Source organism: Oreochromis aureus, linkage group 18 (genome assembly GCF_013358895.1).
Source record: "Oreochromis aureus strain Israel breed Guangdong linkage group 18, ZZ_aureus, whole genome shotgun sequence".
Taxonomy (NCBI): Eukaryota; Metazoa; Chordata; class Actinopteri; order Cichliformes; family Cichlidae; genus Oreochromis; species Oreochromis aureus.
This window is the reverse complement of record NC_052959.1, coordinates 27,318,042-27,341,711: the sequence shown is the minus strand read 5'-3', so window position 1 is coordinate 27,341,711 and position 23,670 is coordinate 27,318,042. Positions and strand designations below refer to the sequence as shown.

The 23,670-nt window shown below is 40.4% G+C and overlaps 1 protein-coding gene and 1 pseudogene across 3 annotated transcripts; both read left to right on the top strand.

Moving 5' to 3' along the window:
- The first annotated feature begins 156 nt into the window (after positions 1-156).
- LOC120434514 (acyl-coenzyme A thioesterase 5-like) lies at positions 157-17,002 on the top strand. Of its 3 annotated transcripts, none has more exons than XM_039602705.1 (4): positions 2,201-2,344; positions 12,756-13,211; positions 13,563-13,750; positions 15,515-17,002. In XM_039602705.1, the coding sequence occupies exons 1-4, from the start codon at positions 2,308-2,310 to the stop codon at positions 16,121-16,123; spliced, it is 1,290 nt and encodes a 429-aa protein (XP_039458639.1). In that variant the 5' UTR covers positions 2,201-2,307; the 3' UTR covers positions 16,124-17,002. The 3 variants fall into 3 exon arrangements, with proteins under 3 accessions (XP_039458637.1, XP_039458639.1, XP_039458638.1); XM_039602704.1 differs by lacking the exon at positions 2,201-2,344 and adding an exon at positions 10,272-10,486; XM_039602703.1 differs by lacking the exons at positions 13,563-13,750; positions 15,515-17,002 and having other exon boundaries at positions 157-2,344; positions 12,756-12,827.
- A 499-nt stretch (positions 17,003-17,501) lies between these two features.
- On the top strand, positions 17,502-23,372 carry LOC116309941 (annotated as a pseudogene).
- Positions 23,373-23,670: the final 298 nt, after the last annotated feature.

The following is a 23,670-nucleotide window of genomic DNA, read 5'->3' as shown; positions in this document are numbered from 1 at the left end:
ACGCACGGAGCATGAACTCCTCTCATTGGTTGTTGAGACCCGCAGAATTTGAAAATGGACTTGCGCAGTGTACACACCTGCGAAATAGATTGTATCCATTTATTGTTACACTGTCCTCATTTTCTGAGCAAGCCAGCCTGAAGAAGGTTCATGCGAACCGAAACGTCGCGTTTTTGGCTTGCGCTTATGTATTATTGTTCGCTTTTATTTTTTGTATTGCGCGAAAATAAAAGCGCTCAGTTATTATACGAGTAAACGTGAGTGTCATTCATTTGCGCACAGCGGCTTAGTGCTACTAGTACAGTCACCAGTGACCAGATAGTGTAGCTAAAGCCACAAGTGAGACCGCAAACATGCCCACGTTTGCAGCGGATGACCAGTGGACCGTTGTCCGACGGCGCAGAGACCGGAGAGGAGGTCGCGCCTTCACGAGCGGCCGGAGATCGCCCCGACGGACCAGCTACCCGTCCCGCAACGGACGCCGGACCTACGCCTCGGTGGTCAGAGGACGTGACTACCGCGATGGGAGAGAAGTCCCTCACGCATGGCAGCGGAACCAGAGGAGAGAGCGGCCGGCCCCGGACCGCTATGCTGCCCGCCACCGGGATCGGACCGAACGTGAGCAGCGCTTTGAACGGAGACCAGCGCAGGATAGACGGTATGTGAAGCACGTCAGATCTGAACGAACTGAGCCTCCCAAAAACAAAATACCGTCTGATGATCCGGACTTTTCCGCCAAGGTCCGAATTATTCACAGACTCATCAAATCAGTGCACCATCTTAAAAATGTTTCAAAGGACGCATATCCGCCCTCTTTGATTAAACCAGCTGTCCCCAAGAGACAGACACAGACTCTTATTGAGGGGAATGCTAAAAACTGGGCACACACTGCTATTTTAATCCTCCGCCAGCATTATTCTGAGGCTATAGAGGAGGAATTAAAAAGCCCTTTTGAGTTCCCCAAACAGGACTGGAGAGGACCCTTTGAAGTGGCGACATCTTGGGCCAAAAGGAACCTGGGCCGCCGCCTCCAGCCCGAATCATTGGAGCAGACCCAGGCAGTCATCGTGGCGAAACTGGCAGACCTGAGGGCAGACACCAGACCGGCAGAGCGGGGCCACACAGCCAGCGAGCCGGCACGACAACCAGAGGTGAGCGAGGATCTAATACAACTCGACTCTATCGAACCTCTTGATGAGGTACTGCAGCCAGTTCCTTCGCACGTGCGACCCGCCACACCACAACCCAGCACCAGCCGGGCCACAACGGTTACTGCGCAGATCCATGCTCCACCTGCAGTGTGCACTGTAACCATGGCGACAGCGGCCACCATGACGGACCCCGTTAGAGGTGACTGGTCACCCTTTATAGAGAGAGAGGTGGAAGAGGACGGCGACCGGATGCCCACCACCCCCCGTGAAGATTCTCCGGAACCAGAGCCCGAGCCAACGTCACCAAAAGGCCAGAGGGTGAGAAGAGTCCTGCCCGCGCTCCACGTGACCTCCACTGGGGAGAAGTCATCTCCGCCCACTCAGCCTCCACAGCCTTCGGAGGACATAGAGATCGAGGTACTGGACCTCACGCAGGGGGAATCCACCCCCACCAAATCCAAGGAAGGCAGAAGAACAGCGCCCGAACCTCCGACGGCTTCACACTCCAGCCAGCCACGCACCATTCCGGACAGGCTGAAATCCAGCGTGCAGACCCGCCTACAGACGAGGAGAATTGAGGAATCCTCCTTATCTCCTCCCTCTTCACCAGCTTCACCGGGTCGACGAGCGCACGTTCTAACGAGACACCACAACACGCAGAGGAAACTGCAAGAGTGGAGTCTTCACATCAGGAAAGCAACACTTATTATGGGTGATTCGAATGTGGCCACACTCCCATCCTTTTCAACAGAACACATACAAGTTGACAGCTTTCCAGGGGCAAAATGGTACCATGCACAGGCCCTGCTGGAAAAAGCAACCTGTGATGTAGACGTGGAAACCCTGGTGTTATCCTTTGGCTTAAACAATAGGTCACAAAGGGACAAGAACACACCAGTCACGGAGCTGAAAAAGACATTGAAGGCAGCCCAGGAAAAATTTCCTGAGGCGGACATTTACATCCCAATGGTTAACTTTTCCCTAGCTCTGCCCCAGAATGAACAGGAAACACTGCTGTACTTGAACACTTTCATTGCAGGTCTGGACAATCACATCCCTGCTCTTCCTGCTTCAATGTTTGACACAGAAAAGGACAACATCCATTGGACTGATAAAGCAGCAAAGTGTATGTTGAACCACTGGGATGACTATGTAAATGTGGCGTCCCCATAAGCCCAGCGAAAAGGGAGGGGGTGAGTAGTGGTGTTATTAATTTGTCCAAACACTTTCAGCCTTCCACTGCTCAGCGGACCCTGTTAAACAGAGGCCTAAATTTTATTCCCACAAAAGGTTACAATAAAAACTTCTTGTTGCAATGTAAATATGACATACAACAATACCACAGAAGGGTAAAATTGGCCATACATTATGGGGATAAGTCTGACACAGAACCCCAGCCTTTCACTCCCAAGTCTGACTGGTCTCCTCCCATGGGTCAACTTCCACCTGAGGTTTCCACCTTAGTGAAGGCTGACTATGAATACTTTCAAGATCATTTTCGTATTGATCGTATAAAACCCAATTTGACGGAAGAAGAAACCAAAGCTCTAAAAGAACTAAGAGAAAACAAACAAATAATTATAAAGCCGGCGGATAAAGGGAGTGCTGTAGTCATCCTGGACAGAGATCAGTATTTACAGGAGGGCTACAGACAACTAAATGACACAACATACTATTCAAAATTAAAGAAACCCATCTATTTGGAAACATTGCCTATTGTGGAGAAAATAATTAATAGTCTATATCAAAAGAAATGTATTAATATGAAACAAAAAAACTATTTATTAGGCTCCTCTGAGCCAAGGGGAAGGCTGTTTTATTTAATAATAATAATATTACATTTTATTTGAAAGCGCCTTTCAAAACACTCAAGGTCGCTGTACACAGTAGAGTAAAAAGCAACATAAAAGCAAAGAGTTTACACAATCATAAAACATAAACAAATTTAAAATACCATAGTGGAGAGGTTATGTGGGATAAGCTATTTTGAACAAGTGGGTTTTGAGTTGGGACTTGAAGAGAGAGAAGGTAGAGATATTTCTTAAATCAGGAGGTAGGGAATTCCAGAGTTGAGGAGCAGAGCAGCTGAAAGCCCTGCTCCCCATGGTCACAAGACGGGGGGAGGGGACGGAGAGTGAAAGGGAAGAAGAAGATCTGAAAGGGAAGAAGAAGATTCTTCATTTCCTTAGGAAATGAAGAAGATCTGAGACAACAAGATGGGGCGGTGATGTTAACCAGATCAGAGAGATATGGAGGAGAGAGATGATGAATAGCTTTAAATGCATACAAGAGTATTTTGAAATTGATACGATACTTGATCTTGTTGCCCAAGATCCACAAAGACCCAGAAAAGTGGTCTGTATCATTTCAGGTGCCCCCCGGGCGTCCCATCGTGTCTGACTGTGAAAGTGAAACCTACCGCACAGCAGAGTATTTGGACTTTTTCTTAAATCCCTTATCCACAAAGCATGACAGCTACATTAAAGATACCTATGACTTTGTGGAAAAGGTGAAGCAAATTGAAGTACCCGCTGAATCATTTCTCTTCTCTATTGACATTGACAGCCTTTATACAAATATTGATATTAAGGAGGGAATTAACTCTATCAGGAATATTTTCCATAAGTATCCGGATAAGAAAAGGCCTGAAAAAGAACTATTACAATTGTTGGAAATTAATCTCACGAGAAATGACTTTGAATTCAACGGGGACTTCTTCTTGCAGATAAAAGGGACAGCAATGGGCAAGAAATTTGCCCCAGCATATGCCAACATATTCATGGCCGAATGGGAAACTGCAGCCCTGGCAAAATGTGTTAAAAAGCCACTGTATTACTATAGGTTTCTCGATGACATCTGGGGAGTATGGCACCACTCTGAACAAGATTTTGAAACATTTCTAAGCACTCTGAACCATCATAATGACTCAATTAAACTCAAATCCACAATTAGTAAAACCACAATTGACTTCTTGGACACAACCACCTTTAAAGGCCCAAATTTTTCACAGACCCACAAATTGGACATCAAAGTATTTTTCAAACCCACGGACACACATGCTTTGTTGTTTAAAACAAGCTTTCACCCAAAACATACGTTTGCTGGTTTAATCAAGTCCCAATTGTTAAGATTCCATAGAATCTGCACCCAGCAGACTGACTTCAAAGCAGCGACCAAAATCCTATTCTCAGCTCTCGCCACTAGGGGGTATTGTCGCTCTTTCCTTAGGAAATGCTTTAAATCATTCCTAGAAACCAAACCCATTGATTTAGCCCCTTTCCTGCCAGTGGTTGTGACATATGCCCCATCAACATGTAAATTGATCAGAGTGATTAAGAACCATTTTCAAGATCTTGTCCAGAAAACCCAATTACTGGGAGATTATAAGGTGATTGCTGCCTTTAGGAGGAATAGAAACTTGAGAGATTTCCTCATTAGGGCAAAAGTTTCACCTCTCTCTGAGCCCAAACTCAGAGACCAGGGGCAATTTTTTAAGCACCTAAAATGTTTGCGTAGTTTTTCAAATGGAAATGTATTCCACTCACAGTGTAAGGGTTCTCCACGTTCCAAGAACTGTGTGTATTTGATTACTTGTAGCAAATGTGGAATTCAATATGTTGGGGAGACAGGTAACACACTCCTGACCAGATTCACCCAGCACAGATACAATGTGTTAAGGAAAAAGAACACACACACATATCTGGTACAACACTTCTTGTCACATGGCTGGGAATCTGTCAGGGCCACAGTGACAGAGGCAAATCCCAGATGGACAGCTCAGCAGAGGAGGAAGGCTGAGAGACTCTGGATTGCCAAATTAGACACTGTACACCCTAAAGGGTTAAATGAAAAAAGTTTTTAATGGACATAAAGTCCATATAATGTACATAGTTGTCTCTTATTATTGTCTTATTGTTACTGTGGGGGTCATCATTATTATTATCATCATCGTTGTCACCGTGATTCTGCCTGTCTGTATATATTTGATGTAGCATCCTGTCCCTGAGGTTCATCCTAAACCTAACCATTTTTAACCCTGGGCTGGGCTCAGCCTCATTCTTGAAGCCCAACCCTGAATTAAATCCTAAACCTAACCACCTGTAACCCTATGCTGGGATGACCCTAGACCCCAAACTCAACCCTCTCTCTCTCTCTCTCTCTCTCTCTCTCTCTCTCTCTCTCTCTCTCTCTCTCTCTCTCTCCTCTCCTTTGCTCTCTCTCCCTCTCTCTTTTGCTTGTCCTCTTTCCATCCCCTCTCCTCTCCTCCCCCCCCTCCCTCCCTCATCTGGAGGCCTCATACTCAGGATGCTAAAATAATCCCTTTTTCGGGGCTTCACGTGAGGGACATGGTTCCTTGAACCGGGAGCAAGGATGGCCTGCGCATTGGTGCCCGATTGCCGGAGCCCCCATTTTGTTTTTTCCTAACCATAACCCTATTCGTAACCTTAACCAGCACAGAAATGGCATGAAATAGTGTTTTCTAAAGCGATTTGAAGAAAATGAACGAACATGTGTAGATTGAGTCCCAACGGTTCTCATGTTTTCTCAATTTTCCGATCTTGTCATGTAGGAACGTGTTGGGTACCCGAAAGCGTAAAATGTTGACGATTTGTCACATAGCGTAAAATATTACGCTTAGGGAGTGAGAACGTGTTGGCAATGAAAGCCACTTTTCTTTTTTACCTTCCATTTCTTAATTATGCCCTACTGTCTCTTGGTTTATTAAATAAAATCTTAATTAAATCCATTGAGGTTTATACTTCTAATATGGCAAAATCTACAAAAAATTCAAGGGGCATGAATACTTTTTTAAGGCACCTTACATTTTTTTAAAAAGTGATTTTTTTATTCTGCTTATGCATTTCTGACTAGAGCTTTTTTCGTGTGTCTGACTCTCTTCTGACCACAAATATGTAGGACTGCTTTCTTTCATTTGCGCAAAATCTCTCAAATTAGAAACATCCTGTCTAAGAGTGATGCTGAAAAACTAGTTTACGCAGACACAGCAGTTAAGAGGGCTGACCAGTAGGCTGGCGAAGAAAGACGGAGCAGATCTGGAGGCCGACAATGACCGTAAAGATTCTCGGCTGACAAGACTAGAGACCGTCGTCAGTTTATACTTCAAGGACCTCCTTAATCACACTAACACGTCTTCTGCAGAGGAAGTAGAGTCTGGGGATGAGGTAGATGAGTCTGGGCACCGAGGAGGTCTTTGGTGGGAGGACCCCTAGGGTGGATTTTTATGAGAATCAGCACCCCCAAGTCTGAGGCCATGTTCCTTAGCTGGAAAAAAGTGGAGTGCCCACTCCGAGTCAGGGATGAGTTGCTGACCCAAGTGAAAGAGTTTATGTATCTCAGGGTCTTGTTCACGTATCAGGAGAGAGGGGATTCCTTTTGACTGTACATTCATGTCCTTGGTTTCGGTCATCTCTCCTGATCTTGTCATTCTATAGGAATGTATTCAGGTTTAACGAGAGTAAAAGAATATTTAAGCGTTAACATGAAGTGGAAACTTGAACATTTAAATAGTTGTTCATGCTTTAAAACAGCTAGAAGGAGGAATTAAACTGTCTAATCCAGGGAATAATTGTATTAAACATAAAAAAAACCTTTAATTGAAATCCATCCATCTATAATATTCAAGTTTAAGCCTTGGTAATTTAGTAACATCACGTAAGATCATGAAATTAAATCTATGGGGCCCAATTGTAGTGTAGTGTACGGCGCTAATGCGTTAACGAGCTAACTGCGCTAACGCGTTGACGCCATGCAGCCCCACGCATGGGGTGACCCGCATTAACTCGCTAACAAAGTTTTGCCATGTTAATGCGGTTATGGCGTTAACGTGATTTTAACGAGATTAACGCTGACAGCACTAGAAAATCTAGAATAGAAAATGAAATCGCATTATGGTTTTGGTAAGAGAAATTAAAATGACCGAACTGCATGAAACTGAACATTAAAACAAAACGTTAAAGGGAAATTTTCATTTTTATTTTTTTCCCCTGTTAAGGTTCAAAATATTGAGGAGGAATCCAAAAATAACCACAGATCCAGCCGGGTGCAATTAGACGGCATTTTAATGAATACACATGTGGAGTCCGAACACTGTGCAGATTTCAGCGTCGAACTGTCTTACAATAGTCAGACAAAGGCTTTATAGGGTTGGCAGTCTGCCTGTTGCCAGGCAGACTCAAACAAAGCATACGTCACTCCAAAACCACAAACGTTCAGTTAACTTTGAACACAGTTTTAAAAAAGAACATTGTCTTCGGCTCGACCCCAGGTGCTTCCTGTCACCATCCTGCCCAGGCTTATCTTCTGGAACATCAGGTCCACGTTCTGCACAAACTGTCACTCATGCACAACTTTGCAGTCGCAAGCAAAACATAATTAAACTCTTACCTATATAAATGAGTCTAATACTGTGTGTGTGTATGTGGGTGTGTGTACATGTGTGATCCTCACGCTGCACCTTAATTGGCCTAAGCCACCAGGCTAAGGCCATCCTCTGTGTACTGATCTTGACTTATATGTAAAATATATAAAACAAATGTTTCAATCTAATACAACTACTTAAAACTTAATCAAAGCTTAATCAAAGACTAAAATAACCTGCTCAAAATACTTGCACTCAGACTCTGCTTTCGGTTTCACTTCTGCAAAGCATGCAACTTCAAAAACATGTAACTTCCTGTCTTATTTTGGCACAGAGTGTATTTCCTGTCCCTGCAGTCTACACAGAAACATTTAAGATTATCGGAGCATTGAAAAACATTTAAAATTATAGATTCAACTCAACAGTTTGAAGTGGTTATAACTGGACCTGTAATAAAGACTAATATGATACCAATATATTTGAACATCTGAATGCATCTGAATGCAACATCACTATTAATAATGAAATGGTAATGATGATTATAAAAATAGCAGCAAATAATAGCAGTAAAATATTTCTACTCTTCACACCCCACACAGTCCTTTTGGATATCAGGGATTGGAGTGTGTCAAAGTTAATATACCACATTTATCTATACCAGAGTTGCAAATGTTTAACCAAAAACCAAAGGTACATCCTGTTCTTCCACAAATCATTACCAAATCAAATTCAAACATTTGAACTACAGAGCCAAGCGACCCGCAGAAAATAACTGCTAAAGCACTTGCAGAGAAACTGGACAGACTGCAATGTGATAGAAAAGCTAGATTAAATAAAGCAAATCCTCTAAAAGAGAGTATAAGGGACTCAATTGAAAATAATATCTATATTGTAAGTATATCACTAGATATAGATAATAGTATCTATATCTATATGGTTCAAGCCTCAATTAATGATTTTGTTGTTTTGTGTAATGAAGCAAAAACTATTCATGGTTCTTTGATCTGTGTGTTACCAGATGATGAAAATGAAAAGCATGAAACATGGTTTAAAGCAAAAACAATGTGTTATGATGAGTTTATTTAAAGTGAGTGAATGGTTATCTGGTTGTGAACATTTGCATTTAAAATATTGGTGTTGATGATGGTGTTAATCCAGAGGACAGTGTTTCAAATGTGGCTGGTAAGCCTTCCACCATTAAAAGCTCAACTAGTGGTAAAATAAGCACAACTTCCTTTGCAAGAATAAAAGAAAAGGCAGAGAAAGCTGTGTAACACACACACAGATTGTAGGTCTGACCAACAATCTCCATCACCAACCAGCTTTGCCTTCTACTTTTAAATATCCTATGAACCTCAAGTAAAGCAGCAATCTGAGAGCGAAATACTCTACCGGCTCCATTGATTTGGTGCTGTGAGGTCTTTACGATAAGATGGGGCCTGGCTATTCAATGTATGTAGCCAGATGGATTTTAAATTCAATTCTGGATTTAATAGGGAGCCAACGAAGAGAACTCAGTATGGGTAAAGGTTAGAACAAACCTGAGGACACGAACTCGCAGAAAATGTGAAAGTCAACCAAACACTTTCAGAGTTTCAGGGCTGTGAGCAAAGCAGCCAGGTAACTCGAGAAAAATAGCCATTTTTTATTACAAGGCATTCCCATTGTACCCTGACAACCAATGTGTGTGTTTACCCAAGTAAAACTGCATGACAATCTACCTTTCTTTTAGTACAGGTAAGCAGTAATATTCTATAATAACTTCTCACACCTTCTATTCGAGCGCCCTCTGTCAGACATCATTTACAGTTTCAATAAAGCTGCATTCACAAACACTGCAACCCAGTTTTACTGTTAAGCGACAATTGCAGTTCACCGTTTTGAGTTGTTTGTATCCACTTATCAGGAACCCACCTATAGTTTGAAAGTCTGGGGCATGCAAAGTTCATTCTTGCAAAATGCTCGACTTTAAAGGGACCGTCAGTGTGAAGTAATCTGGAAAGACTGCAGCAAACAGTGGCCTGACTTGTTCATTAATTTACATTGAAATCAGTTGTTAAAGAACTTCACTATGATGAATGATTAGTCAACGACTGAATAATCAACAGACTTGTAACCTTTCAGTAACATGTATTTTCTGTATGAACTATAATATTAAAAAATATTATGTTACTCTTGTACATGTATTCAGGGATCATGCTGCTAACTGAACAAAAACAATCCGGTCAGATGCTAAAATGACCTTTGTTCTGTATTCTAAAATAATCTACAAACTTACACCGGACCGTTTGTTTTGAAAACAGCTGAAAAATAATTTGATCATTTCTGGAGCTGACTTGACATCGGCTTTCAGGATATCCACGAACAGATCGACATGTTACACACTACCTTAAAACTCAGTGTAGACGCGCACGAACGTATAAGCGGTTGATAAGCGGCGGCTGGCTTGACTGTGGTGGGTAAAAACACCGAGGTCAATACATTAAAGTGAAATAAAATCAGCCACTTTTTGCAGGCTGACTTTAAACTCTGCAAAACCGATTTTCTCAAGAATAAACCACTGAAGTAAAGCAAACGTCACCCATTATATATATATATATTTCCTAAAAAATATATATATATATATCTTATGCTTAACTTTTGCAAATAGGTAATATTTTGATAAATTGTCCGGATATTTAATGTTGCTAAATCCTAAATCGTCGCACTATTTTGTGCACCAGAAACAGTGTTTTTTCAGAACTTTACTTCCAGTTCTGAATTTCGTTTGAAATGCATTCTGGGATACTTAAGGCGAAGTCCAAACAAGTCGTCACCAGAAGCAAGAAGATATTCGCTTACTTTGAGCGTGTTTTGAATTTAAAACATATTTGGGCTGTGACTCAAGTCTGTCATAAGTCCGCACGATCACGGGTACTTCGAGAAACAAAACTGACCACCAGACTCATTCTCTTCGGTGAGTTTTGGTTTTAAGGGAAAAAAAAAACATCCATGTAAAACTCTCTTTCGGCTATTGCACATTTATGGAGATAAATCTGTCTCGAAAGGTTGAAAAATGCGTATGATATGATCTACGATTTACAAATGTGCGGACTGAGTTAATTTTGAGTGCTCACAAATCCGTGCTCCAGTCCACAGATACTAAGCAATGTAAACATATGGAAAACTATTTTGCAAGTACATGTTACAGTACAGTGATAATTTACGTAATTCAAACGTAATTCAAAATTTGAACTTCACAAATCTACCATTTCTCTTCTTAAAAAGCTCATTTACCGCATACATATATGTGTGTGTGTGTGTATATATATATATATATATATATATATATATATATATATATGTCTTTTATTTAAATATATATTTATTTACAGTCAACCATGTCACACATTGCTCAAGCTTTTAATTCAGTTGTGTTAATTTAAAAAATCAAGCTCTAGTTCTAATGTTTTTCTGAGCTTCTGTGTTTTTGGGGGGGTTTCTTTGTTTCATTTTGCTTTGTTTTTTTAGAGACATGCAGTTGTAACAGGTTAGCCACTATAAATATATGACTTTATATGACATGATGTATTACAGGAGATTAGAAAGTACACTATAAGGCAGATTGTAAAGCATTAAAAAGAATGTCATGTGTTTTGCGCATGAGTGGGACAGAATATGTCCTGCAATTCTAGAATTGTTCTGCAAAATTGTTACATTTATTTTTGATCATTTTTGTACATTTTACCAAAATTTATAGAGAAGTATTTTCATAGTATTTTAATACTACCAAATATCCCTTTTTAAACATAGAAATTATTTTTATCAACCGTTCTTTGGTCTGTTAGGAGTACAGAAAGGCCCATCAGAATACTTTGTTAATCCCTGAGGAAAAGGCAGGCTACACAAAATGGTATGTTTTAGACTACCCTTGTCTAGTCATGTTTATACCAAAGTATATTCCTCTTGTTAAAAGACCCATATTCACAAGGCGGATGACTAAAGCTGCAGGAGTGCTTTGAGTGTATAGAGAATGTAATTTGTGAACAACATTGAGAAATCAATAACAGTTTAACCCAGGGGTAGGCAACTCCAGGCCTCGAGTGCTGGTGTCCTGCAGGTTTTAGATGTGTCCTTTATCCAACACAGCTGATTCAAATGGCTAAATTACTTCCTAAATATGTCTTGACATTCTCCAGAGGACTGGAACTAATCATTTGATTCAGGTGTGTTGACCCAGGGTGAGATCTAAACCTTGCAGGACACTGGCACTCGAGGCCTGGAGTTGCCTACCCCTGGTTTAACTGATTGCATCACAGAATATAAATCAAATTCTCTGAACACATCATCCTCCCAGGCAGGACTGTATGTTGCTTCCACAACAATAAACACTGGATCACTTTTCCTGATTACCCTGGACTCTTTGAGCCTCTGTTATTTCCAGTCAGCTTGTGTTACCACCTTGTAAGTCTTATTAACTTTTAATTAATTGTAACTGTGCATTGATGTAATGGATTTGGGACATTTTGTCCTCATCAACATCTATTCAGATTTAATGTTTTTAAAAGTTTAATTGTAAACAATGGAAGAGAAATATCAATTTGAAATCGATGTTTACATTTTGAAATGGTTGTGTGATGGAAACGGGAATCAAAACTGCCTGAAGTTCAACAAGTGACTGAATAATTATACTGAATATAAAAACCCTTTAATGGAAGTCTTTACAGATGGGGGCATGGGAGGGTATCTGGTGCAAAGGTATCCCACTAACAGTGGCTGTGCAAGAGCTGTTAAAAATTAACCAAAAATAGTCAGAGTTTCTGTCTCACTCTGGAAGATCCTGTTGAGCTGATTTGCTGCCCAGTGTAAAATATTACTGCCACTATCTGAAATGGATCAAGTATTAACAGCTATTAATTATATTAACAGAGAGTACAGTGGGCACTTGTAATGTGGTTTCTTGCTAATGATACATATTTAAACTGGCACATTTTTTGAGTGGAGTTTGGATTTGGATGTCCTGCACTCTGAGACCAAACTGGGACAGTGGGTTATTTTAAACACTGCATGGTTGTAATGGCACCCTTGAGTCTTTATCTGTCCCTCTGTTTGTCTGATAATAATAATATGTAAATGTAATATAATGTAATGTAATATGGATCGATCTGTCTCTGAATCTTCTTACAAAAGGTATTGTGTAAGGGGAGTTTTTATGTCATAAAGTCCAATCTTTTTCTCTTTTTCAGAAAAGATGTCCTCTCAAGTGAGACTGAAGCTGCTGCCAAGCATCAAATGTATGTTTGATGAGCCCATTCAGGTGAAGGTGGCCGGGCTGAGGCCAAGGCAGGTTGTCAGCATGAGAGCCAAATTAACTGATGATAAAGGAGTGGTGTTCAGCTCCTCGGCCACCTACAGGGCTAACGGCAATGGGGAGGTCGACCTGAAAAGAGACCCCTCGCTAGGTGGGAGCTACATTGGAGTAGAACCCATGGGTCTGCTGTGTTCCATGAGGCCACTTACTATGCACAAAATATATCTAAAGACAAATGCCATAAACCCCCAGGTGGTGAAGTTTTCTGTGCATGAAGAGGAGGGCAGATTACTGGCAGAGATGACAAATGAGAGGCTTCTGATGAGAGATGGGGTCACCAGGGTCCCCGTCAATGAAGGGAACATCTGTGGCGTCCTGTTCACTCCTCCAGGTACTGGAGGTGGTTCCAACCTTCTGTCTTCATTTTAGTCCATTTAACATTAACCAGCTTATAAATCAGCATCGTTGAAATTAAACTTTTACTGTCATTCAATCATCTGAAACTTCTAGTTCAGATTTTAATATTCTCCCACCTTGCTTACTGTAGTTCACATTTCAGGTGCATTTCTCAGTCCTCCACAGCTCATGTCCAGTTAGTACAGAATGCAGCAAGAACTTTGTTAGAAAGACTGATAACAAAAAATAGCTGACTGTCACATATTACACCTATTCTTGCATCCCTTCACTGGCTTCCAGAGAAATTAAGAATAAAATTTAAAATGTGACCTGCTGCTGCTTCCAGGAAAAGGTCCTTTTCCTGCTGTGTTGGATTTGCCCACCTCAGTATCTGAGGCAAGACCCAGTCTACTGGCTAACAAAGGCTTTGTGGTTCTCTCAATGGCGGTGTACAATAAGAAGGGTGAAAACTCCACAGAGACGCATCTGGACCACTTTGAAGAAGCAATGAATTTTTTAAAACAGCAACCAAAGGTGAGTCGCTCTAGTGCACACAGACAGCAGGAAGATGTTTCATACTAAAGGAAAGGTTATGTCTCTATAAGATGTGCATTCTCAGAGAGGAGAGTAAATTTGTAGATCCCAGGTGGAATATCTGCTGTATTCCTGTAGTTAATGGGGATCTTAATTAGCTTAAGTGGAGTTTGAGAAATACTCTCATTTGCATTCATTCAGATAATTGAATAAGTTTCAGAGAGCATAAAGCCTCAGCTTTACAACATATTTTTTGTAATCACACAAATCTTCTTGAGAAAACATTAATTGTTTCTATTATCACACAATAACATAATAATTTCTAACAAATAATAATTTTCAAGATCAACATTATAACCCCCTGAAAAATTGACCTTTTTATTGATAGTAGAAGCCACTGCTGTGCAGTGTTTGAGCTGTCACTTGAGAACACATCACCCCAAAAACAGAAGAAATCCTTTTATACTTTTATAGAATAAAAAATGTTGAAGATCTCTAAGCAAGAAATAGATATACAAAGTTATCACAGCATTTCCAAGTTTCAATATGCGATGTTAAGAAATTCATCCGAGAGAGTCACACAGTACAGAACAAGCTTGGAAGGGTAGGAAGCAAAAGATTTTAAGCACTCTGGAAAGAAAACTAGTGATAGATGTGTCTAAAGACCCCAGTACTACTGCCAAGACACTAGAATCTAGAATTGTAGTCTCAAAAAGGACAATCACAAGAACAAACAAACAAAAATTTGCAGTGTGAAGTGAACCAAGGTCCATGCTAGAAGCCAATAAAATCTGGAGGAGCTTGAGAGATTCGCCAAAAGATGAATAGACTGGGATTGCTCAGGAGAAGTGCGAGGCTTTTTGAAAGCTGCTGACTATTAGCCTTAGGTAGCTAATAATTTTAACCCTGGTGGGACAATATTGGTCAATAACTGAACACAACGAAGCACAGAATTTAACAGGGGCTCTGCGTAGCGTGATAACGTGGTCATGGGGCCGAGTGGGGGAAATTGGGCTTGAAGGGGTAACTGTAGCGTGGCTTGGTACGTAGAGCGATCACACTGAGGAGAGTGGGGTTAGAACTGTGGTAAAAGGGGAGTACTAGAAAAGGTGAGCATGGCTGTATTTCTTGCTTACTTGCAGGTGGAGTGAAAAATGCTTGGAGGGAGAGGTGGCGTGAGTTAGATGGTGTGAGATGGCTGACCTGAGTTCCGTAGGTTCCGAGGGAGTGTGATGGCAGGAGGGCAGGCAGGTGAGGCACGGAGAGATTTCCAGAGAAGAGGTGGGTTATCCCAGGTCCAAGAGATTAGCTTAATTCGGGGGTAAGGGTTTTGGAGGTTCTGGGGAAAGCTAGGGCACAAGAGAACAAGGCAAGAAAAGCACTTGGCAAATAACATAGAGCATTAGAGCCGGCTACCAACACGGAGTAGTTGACAAACTGTTGGAGAGGGAATATCAGCGTAAGGCTTAAATCTCTTTAGCCTGATTGCCTCAACTCAGCTCCAGGTGAGTTAAGCTGTTGGAGATATAGCGGCCCTGCCCAGGGCCAAATACCAAGGAGACTCAGGACCCTGGTGGAAGTTTCCAGCCACTCACCCGGATCATGACAGCTTCACTGTGCATATATGAATGTGTTTACTTATTCACTAATGGTAATATACACCAGTAGTCCACAAAAATGAAAATAATGATAGGTGAAGTCAGCCCTGCGCTTCAAATGTTTTAAAGATTTGTATCGCCTTTTAATTTCTGTGTTATTTCACAGGTGGGCAGTAAAGGAGTTGGCATAATGTCAAGATGCAAGGGAGCAAATATCGGACTGTCACTCGCTGCTTTTGTGCCAGGTGTCGAGGCCATAGTGTGCATCAATGCCTGTAACGCCAATGTGGTCACTCCTCTCTACTACAAGAAACAGCAGATCCTGTCATCATTACTGTTTGATGAAAGCAAGTTTATTCCCACCGAGTCAGGTGCAATCATCATAAAGGATGCTCTTGAAGATCCCCTGGCAGAGAAGAACAAGGGCAGCTTGATCCCCATTGAACGAGCCAAGACCCATTTTCTTTTTGCGGCTGTAGAGGACGACCTCAACTGGGACAGCAAAGCCTACATGGATGAAATGGTGGTGAGACTTAAGCATCATGGGAAGGAGAACTTTGAGACTGTTTTTTACCCTGGAGCTGGACACATGTTGGAGCCACCTTATGCACCCCACTGCCCCTCCAGCTTCAATGCAGGTGTAGGCAAGCGAGTGCTGTGGGGAGGGGAGCCCAAGGCCCACATAGCAGCTGAGATCCACCTGTGGAAGAAGATCCAGGATTTCTTCAAAACTCACCTGAGTTGTGATGCAACACAGAATAAAGCCAAGTTATAGATTCAAACAGGATGATTAGAAAGCTTGAGTTACAGAAACATAAATCATGACAGCAAATTGACTGTGTGAAAATCACATTTTATAATTAATATAATAGCTTTTAATGTGACAAATTGAAATTTTAGGTGAAATTATGCTTTGCACATGTTATACATCTTCCCCTCCTGTATCTCCTGAGCCCTGTACTCGTGTTTCTTTTTTTTGTACTTTTCTTTATAATTTTTTGGGATTGTCACTTGATCTTCTGTCTTCTTATCCTGGTCTCTACAGTCAGCTATGGTTTATTTCCAATCGGCCTTCTTTTAGTGTTTCAATTAAATTACTTTTTATTTGTTTTGGCTGTGCAACAATGTTGTGCAGATGAATCTTCTCTCCTGGTGTTATTGGCACGCACTGTACATTTATTCAGCCATGAGAGAGATAAATGCTGAATGGTTAAGAAAGGAAATAAAGAATGGGGATTGAAGTGCACAACATTAAATGGCACTGTCATCATCACAGTGCCAAAAACATTATATGGTGAGTGTAGATACATGTTTTTAAAATCTTTGTATAACGCTGATTTTGTTATTTGATTCCACATTACTGTACTTATTTTTTGTAAATCGATTTTTAAATCTTTGTTTATTTTGTAATTAAAAAAACAAAAAACAAGCATGTTAAAACTGTTAAAGCCTAAAAAACACCATGTAGTGAGCTCACAAATAGACCTCAGTTTAAAGTTTAATTTACACAGTTTCCTTTCTGAGATACCAGCAAATTAAAAAGATGACCCAGGAAACATAACATATTAAAAATATTCAAATATAACGTGCAAATAGGAAACTAAAAATGTCTTCTGTTCATAAGTTCAAATAAAGCTTCAAATTAAATCAGAAAGATTTTCTTTTCAGTCCAAAATAATACGTTTCCAAAGATGATTCAGTTCATGAATTCACGATTGCAGTGGACATGCTCTGGAGTGAGGCTTGCTCTTATCTTTGAGATGATGTTCCCAGCTGAAAATAATCATGTCAGAGACGATCTCTGTCATGACTTCAGCCATTTGAGAGCTTTACTGGACAAACTCATCTATAGGCCAGTGCTTAATACTAGTAAAACAGAACAAAACAAAGTTAGAAAAGACTATTACTAATCACAAATAGTTTCTCAGGTGGTGTAGTCCCTAATGCCAGTTAAACTGTTTAACTGATTTTATATCTATATCTATCTCTCCCTCTTTCTATACATATATATATATATATATATATATATATATATATATATTAAAAAACATGGAACAAGGGGAGACAATGTAGCTACTCCTGTTTAATTTTTTACAACAATTTTAAGGTAGTAAGTAAGGTACTAAGTCCACACAAGTCACCACCAGAAACAAGAAAATATTCACTTACTTTGAGCGTATTTTGTATTTGAACCATATTTGGCCTGCGACTCAAGTCCGTCATAAATCCGCAAGATCACGGGTACATCGAGAAACAGCACGGACCAGTGGCTCATTTCCTTCGGTGAGTTTTGGTTTTAAGAAAAAAACATGCGTGTATTTCAAAATATAATAAACATCTACAAACACATTTTGAAGCTAAACTTCACAAATCCGCTCATTTGTACTGTTAAAAAGCTCCTTGAGCATAATACACTCACACACACCTATGACAGTTGACAGTTAACCACGTCACACATTGCTCAACCCTTTAATTTAGTTGTGATTTTCTTGGTATTTTATTATTATAATTTAATATAATTCAAATATTCAGCTGTTGTTCTGTTGTTTTTCTAAACTCATCAAAGGTGTTTTGGGGGTTTCTTTTTGTATTTTAATAGTATTTTAGTATTTTAATCTAAATTTCTAAACAGAAGAGACTTCAGGAAAGTCTGGCTGCAGAAGCTTAATAAATACCTTTAACCTAAATATACTGATTAAAGCTTTGTGGAACTCAAGCCATAACGTTTTAATTTTCCAGCAGTCCCAAAATATGTGCCAAGGCCCCTCCTCCCAGGCCTCACATAACCTCCAACGGTTGAGTGTACCTGTGTCAAATATCCCTTTTTAACTACAGAAATTATTTTTATCAACAGTTTATTGTCCTGTAAGGAGTACAGAAAGGTGTATCTGAGTACTTTATAATCCCTAAAGACAGTATGTAAGGTAGGCTTAGACATTCATGCAGAGTGGAGCATATTTAAAAGAATATAAGACAGGCTACACAAAATGGTATGTTTTAGACTAGCCCTAGTCTAGTCCTGCTAATGCCAAAATATATTCCTCTTGTTAAAAGCCAACCCATATGCACAAGAGTTGTTCGAGGTGGATGGATAAGGCTGAAGGACTGCTTTGAATGTATAGAGAATGTAATTTGTGAATAACATTGAGAGATCAATAACAGTTTCACTCACTGTTTGATAAATCACAGAATATATATCAAATTCTTTGAACACATCATCTTATGAGTCAGGACTGTATGTTGCTTCGGGAACAATAAACAAAGGATCACTGTATGTGCCTCTGTTATTTCCATTCAGCTTGAGTTAAAACCTTGTAAGACTTATTAACTTTTAATTAATCGTGACTGTGCATTGATGTCATGGATTTGGGTCTTCTGTCCTCATCCACATCTACTCAGCTTTAATGTTTTTAAAAGTTTAATTGAAAACAATGGAAGAGAAATATAACTTTGAAATTGATGTTTACTTTGTGAAATGGCTGTGTCATCATGAAAACGGGAATCAAAACTGCCTGAAGTTCAACAAGTGACTGAATAATTATACTGAATATGCAAGAGCTGTTAAAAATTAACCAAAAATGGTCAGAGTTTCTGTCTCACTCTGGAAGATCCTGTTGAGCTGATTTGCTGCCCAGTGTAAAATATTACTGCCACTGTCTGAAATGGATCAAGTATTAACAGCTTGTTGAATTAACAGTGGGCACTTGTAGTGTGGTTGCTTGCTTGCTAATGATGGTAAAATGGTAAATGGCCTGTATTTATATAGCGCTTTAACAGTCCCTAAGGACCCCAAAGCGCTTTACATATCCAGTCATCCACCCATTCACACACACATTCACACACTGGTGATGGCAAGCTACATTGTAGCCACAGCCACCCTGGGGCGCACTGACAGAGACGAGGCTGCCGAACACTGGCGCCACCGGGCCCTCTGACCAATAATGATACATATTAAAATTGGCAAATTTGTTGAGTGGAGTTTGGTGTAAAGGATTTCATGCACTCTGAGACCAAACTGGGACAGTGGATTATTTTAAACACTGGATGGTAGTAATGGCACCCTTGAGTCTTTATCTGTCCATCTGTTTGTCTGTAAACATAAAACAATATGTAATATGGATCGATCTGTCTCTGAATCTTCTTACAAAAGGTATTGTGTAAGGGGAGTTTTTATGTCATAAAGGCCAATCTTTTTCTCTTTTTCAGAAAAGATGTCCTCTCAAGTGAGACTGAAGCTGCTGCCAAGCATCAAATGTATGTTTGATGAGCCCATTCAGGTGAAGGTGGCCGGGCTGAGGCCAAGGCAGGTTGTCAGCATGAGAGCCAAATTAACTGACGATAAAGGAGTGGTGTTCAGCTCTTCGGCCACCTACAGGGCTAACGGCAATGGGGAGGTCGACCTGAAAAGAGACCCCTCGCTAGGTGGGAGCTACATTGGAGTAGAACCCATGGGTCTGCTGTGTTCCATGAAGCCACATACCATGCACAAAATATATCAAAAGACTAATGCCATAAACCCCCAGGTGGTGAAGTTTTCTGTGCATGAAGAGGAGGGCAGATTACTGGCAGAGATGACAAATGAGAGGCTTCTGATGAGAGATGGGGTCACCAGGGTCCCCGTCAATGAAGGGAACATCTGTGGTGTCCTGTTCACTCCTCCAGGTACTGGAGGTGGTTCCAACCTTCTGTCTTCATTTTAGTCCATTTAACATTAACCAGCTTATAAATCAGCATCGTTGAAATTAAACCTTTAGTGTCATTCAACTGAAACTTCTAATTCACATCTCGATATTCTCACACCTTGATTATTGCAATTCACATTTCAGTTGCATTTCTCAGTCGTCCACAGCTCATATCAAATTAGTGCAGAACACAGCAAGACTTGCTAGAAAGACTGCTAACAAAAATAGGTGGTGGTCACATATTACACCTATTTTTGCAGTGAAATTCTAAATCCACTTTAAAACTCCATGACTAACCTATAAAGCTACCTTGCTTTGATTTTTAAACCAGAGGTGATGGTACTTTTGAGGTTGCTGGATTGGTGAACAGCCTTCCTCGGTCATTCAGGTCGGCTGACTCTGTTATTTGTTCTAAATGACTGCTAAAAACTGATCTTTATAACTTAGCTTCCCCTTAATATCTTTCCATTTATTTTAAGCCAAATTGTCATGTATATAGGTACACTGGAATCAATGTCTAACCATATCAGTGTTATTCATGAAGAAATTAATCAATAAAAACTTGATTCTATAGTGGGCAAAAAGCTTTGCCCACTTTTATGTGGACTTTTATTCAGTTGTGGCTGTGACAGTTGACCTGGGTCTTGGCTTTCTATTGTTGAGTTATTTAATTAGTCATATCATAATAAAACATATGTTGGTTGTAGCAGAGAACAGATCTACGTTTCAAGACTGTATAGACATTAAGAATAAAATTTAAAATGTGACCTGCTGCTGACGAGAACCTTTTTTCTTTCTTCCAGGAAAAGGTCCTTTTCCTGCTGTGTTGGATTTGCCCACCTCAGTATCTGAGGCAAGACCCAGTCTACTGGCTAACAAAGGCTTTGTGGTTCTCTCAAAGGCGGTGTACGATAAGCAGGGTGACAATTTCACAGAGATGCATCTGGACCACTTTGAAGAAGCAATGAATTTCTTAAAACAGCAACCAAAGGTGAGTGCAGAAAGGTGTTTCATACTAGTTACGTGCTTATTTTTTTTCCTTAAGGAAATACATGAGAGTGACTATCTTTTAAAAGATTTAATTGATTTCAGCAGTTGAAATTACAAGTTCCGGCATGCAGGATCTCAATGTGAACCAACAATGTGCTTCACAAAAAGGATGACCCTGTAAGCGGGCAATACATTTTTATACCGCAACAAAAACAAGTATTATTATGACTGATCTTCTTTTGGGAAACAACACGGCCGATCCCGCCGTCCCTGACTGGATGTTCTCCCACACTTCATTCACATCTAACCTCGTCTCGCATCTGCTCCTTTTCTTGGAAAAAAGACAGAAAGAGAAACACCTCGCCCCCTAACCTTGCTGTATTAATATTAGCTAGCAATTCACAGCCTGTTCTTTTCTACTTACTATCTCAGTCTGGGACATTCTTTTCAGACTCCCTTGGCCCAGAAAAATATCCCCCTGACTTTAACTAGTTATGATGTGTAAGTATGTTTGTCAACATGTCAGTCTCAATAATTTAATTCAACCATAGCACTGTATTGATGCGTTTGACTTTTATTACACAGAGTGCCAACTCTTAATGAGCACAATTGCAATGTGTATATAAAAATCACAAATAATCAGCTTTATTTAATGATTTAAATCCTAACATACTAAAGGAAAGGTTATGTCTCTATAAGCTGTGTACTCTCAAAGAGTAAATTTGTGGATCGCAGGTATTCTATATGGCCTGTATTTGTATAGCGCTTTACACGTTCAGTCATCCACCCATTCACACACTGGTGATGGCACGCTACATTGTAGCCACAGCCACCGCCACCCTGGGGCGCACTGACAGAGGCGAGGCTGCCAGACACTGGCGCCACCAGGCCCTCTGACCACCACCAGTAGGCAACGGGTGAAGTGTCTTGCCCAAGGACACAACGACCGAGACTGTCCGAGCCGGGGCTCGAACCGGCAACCTTCCGATTACAAGACGAACTTGAGCCACGATCACCCCGGAAATTTATTGGTGTATTGGCTGTCAGTTTTATTGTCTTGTATAATTAAGTGCTAAAATTCCTAGAATTTAAGTTAATCTAATAAATTCAAAGTATGTTATTGTGACTGTCGTGCTTTTTATTTTAAAGTTAGTTTAGATCACTCCTTACATTTTTTTCCTGTTTAGAGACAATACCATTTTCTCCTTTATTTATTGGTATAATGAACATTCACAGTGCTTCCCTGTGCACATGTGAATGTGTTTACTTATTCACTAATGGTAATATACACAAAAATAAAAATAATGTCAGGTGAAGTCAGCCGGTGCTCCAAATGTTTTATAGATTTTTATCACTTTCTAATTTCTATATTATTTCACAGGTGGGCAGTAAAGGAGTTGGCATAATGTCAAGATGCAAGGGAGCAAATATCGGACTGTCACTCGCTGCTTTTGTGCCAGGTGTCGAGGCCATAGTGTGCATGAATGCCTGTAATGCCAATGTGGTCACTCCTCTCTACTACAAAAAAAGGCAGATCCTGTCATCATTACTGTTTGATGAAAGCAAGTTTATTCCCACTGAATCGGGTGCAGTCATTGTCAGATCCCCTGGCAGAGAAGAACAAGGGTAGTCTCATTCCCATTGAACCAGCAGAGAGCCATTTTCTTTTTGCGGCTGTAGAGGACGACCTCAGCTGGGACAGCAAAGCCTACATGGATGAAATGGTGGTGAGACTTAAGCATCATGGGAAGGAGAACTTTGAGACTGTTTTTTACCCTGGAGCTGGACATTTGTTGGAGCCACCTTATGCACCCCACTGCCCCTCCTGCCTTCATGCAGGTGTAGGCAAGCCAGTCCTGTGGGGAGGGGAGCCCAAGGCCCACATAGCAGCTGAGATCCACCTGTGGAAGAAGATCCAGGATTTCTTCAAAACTCATCTGAGTTGTGATGCAACACAGAATAAAGCCAAGTTATAGATTCAAACAGGATGATTAGAAAGCTTGAGTTACAGAAACATAAATCATGACAGCAAAATGACTGTGTGAAAATCACATTTTATAATTAATATAATAGCTTTTAATGTGACAAATTGAAATTTTAGGTGAAATTATGATTCGCACATGTTACACATCTTCCCCTCCTGTATCTCCTGAGCCCTGTACTCGTGTTTCTTTTTTAACTTTTCTTTATAATTTTTTTTTATTAATTTTTTTGGGATTGTCACTTGATCTTCTGTCTTCTTATCCTGGTCTCTACAGTCAGCTATTGTTTATTTCCAGTCGGCCTTTTTTAATGTTTCAATTAAATTACTTTTTATTTGTTTTGGCTGTGCAACAATGTTGTGCAGATGAATCTTCTCTCCTGGTGTTATTGGCACACACTGTACATTTATTCAGCCATGAGAGAGATAAATGCTGAATGGTTAAGAAAGGAAATATAAAAATGGAGATTGAAGTCCACAACATGAAAAGGCACTGCCATCATGAAAAGAGATGAGTGTAGATACATGTCTTTAAAATCTTTGTATAACGCTGATTTTGTTATTTGATTCCACATTACTGTACTTATTTTTTGTAAATCGATTTTTAATCTTTGTTTACTTTGACTGCTTTGGGACAAGAACAGGAAGTCAAACTAACTTGATCTCTGG

Excerpts from the sequence above, each read along its gene's own strand:
- LOC120434514 (XM_039602703.1), top strand. The coding sequence starts at position 354 with ATGCCCACGTTTGCAGCGGATGACCAGTGGACCGTTGTCCGACGGCGC.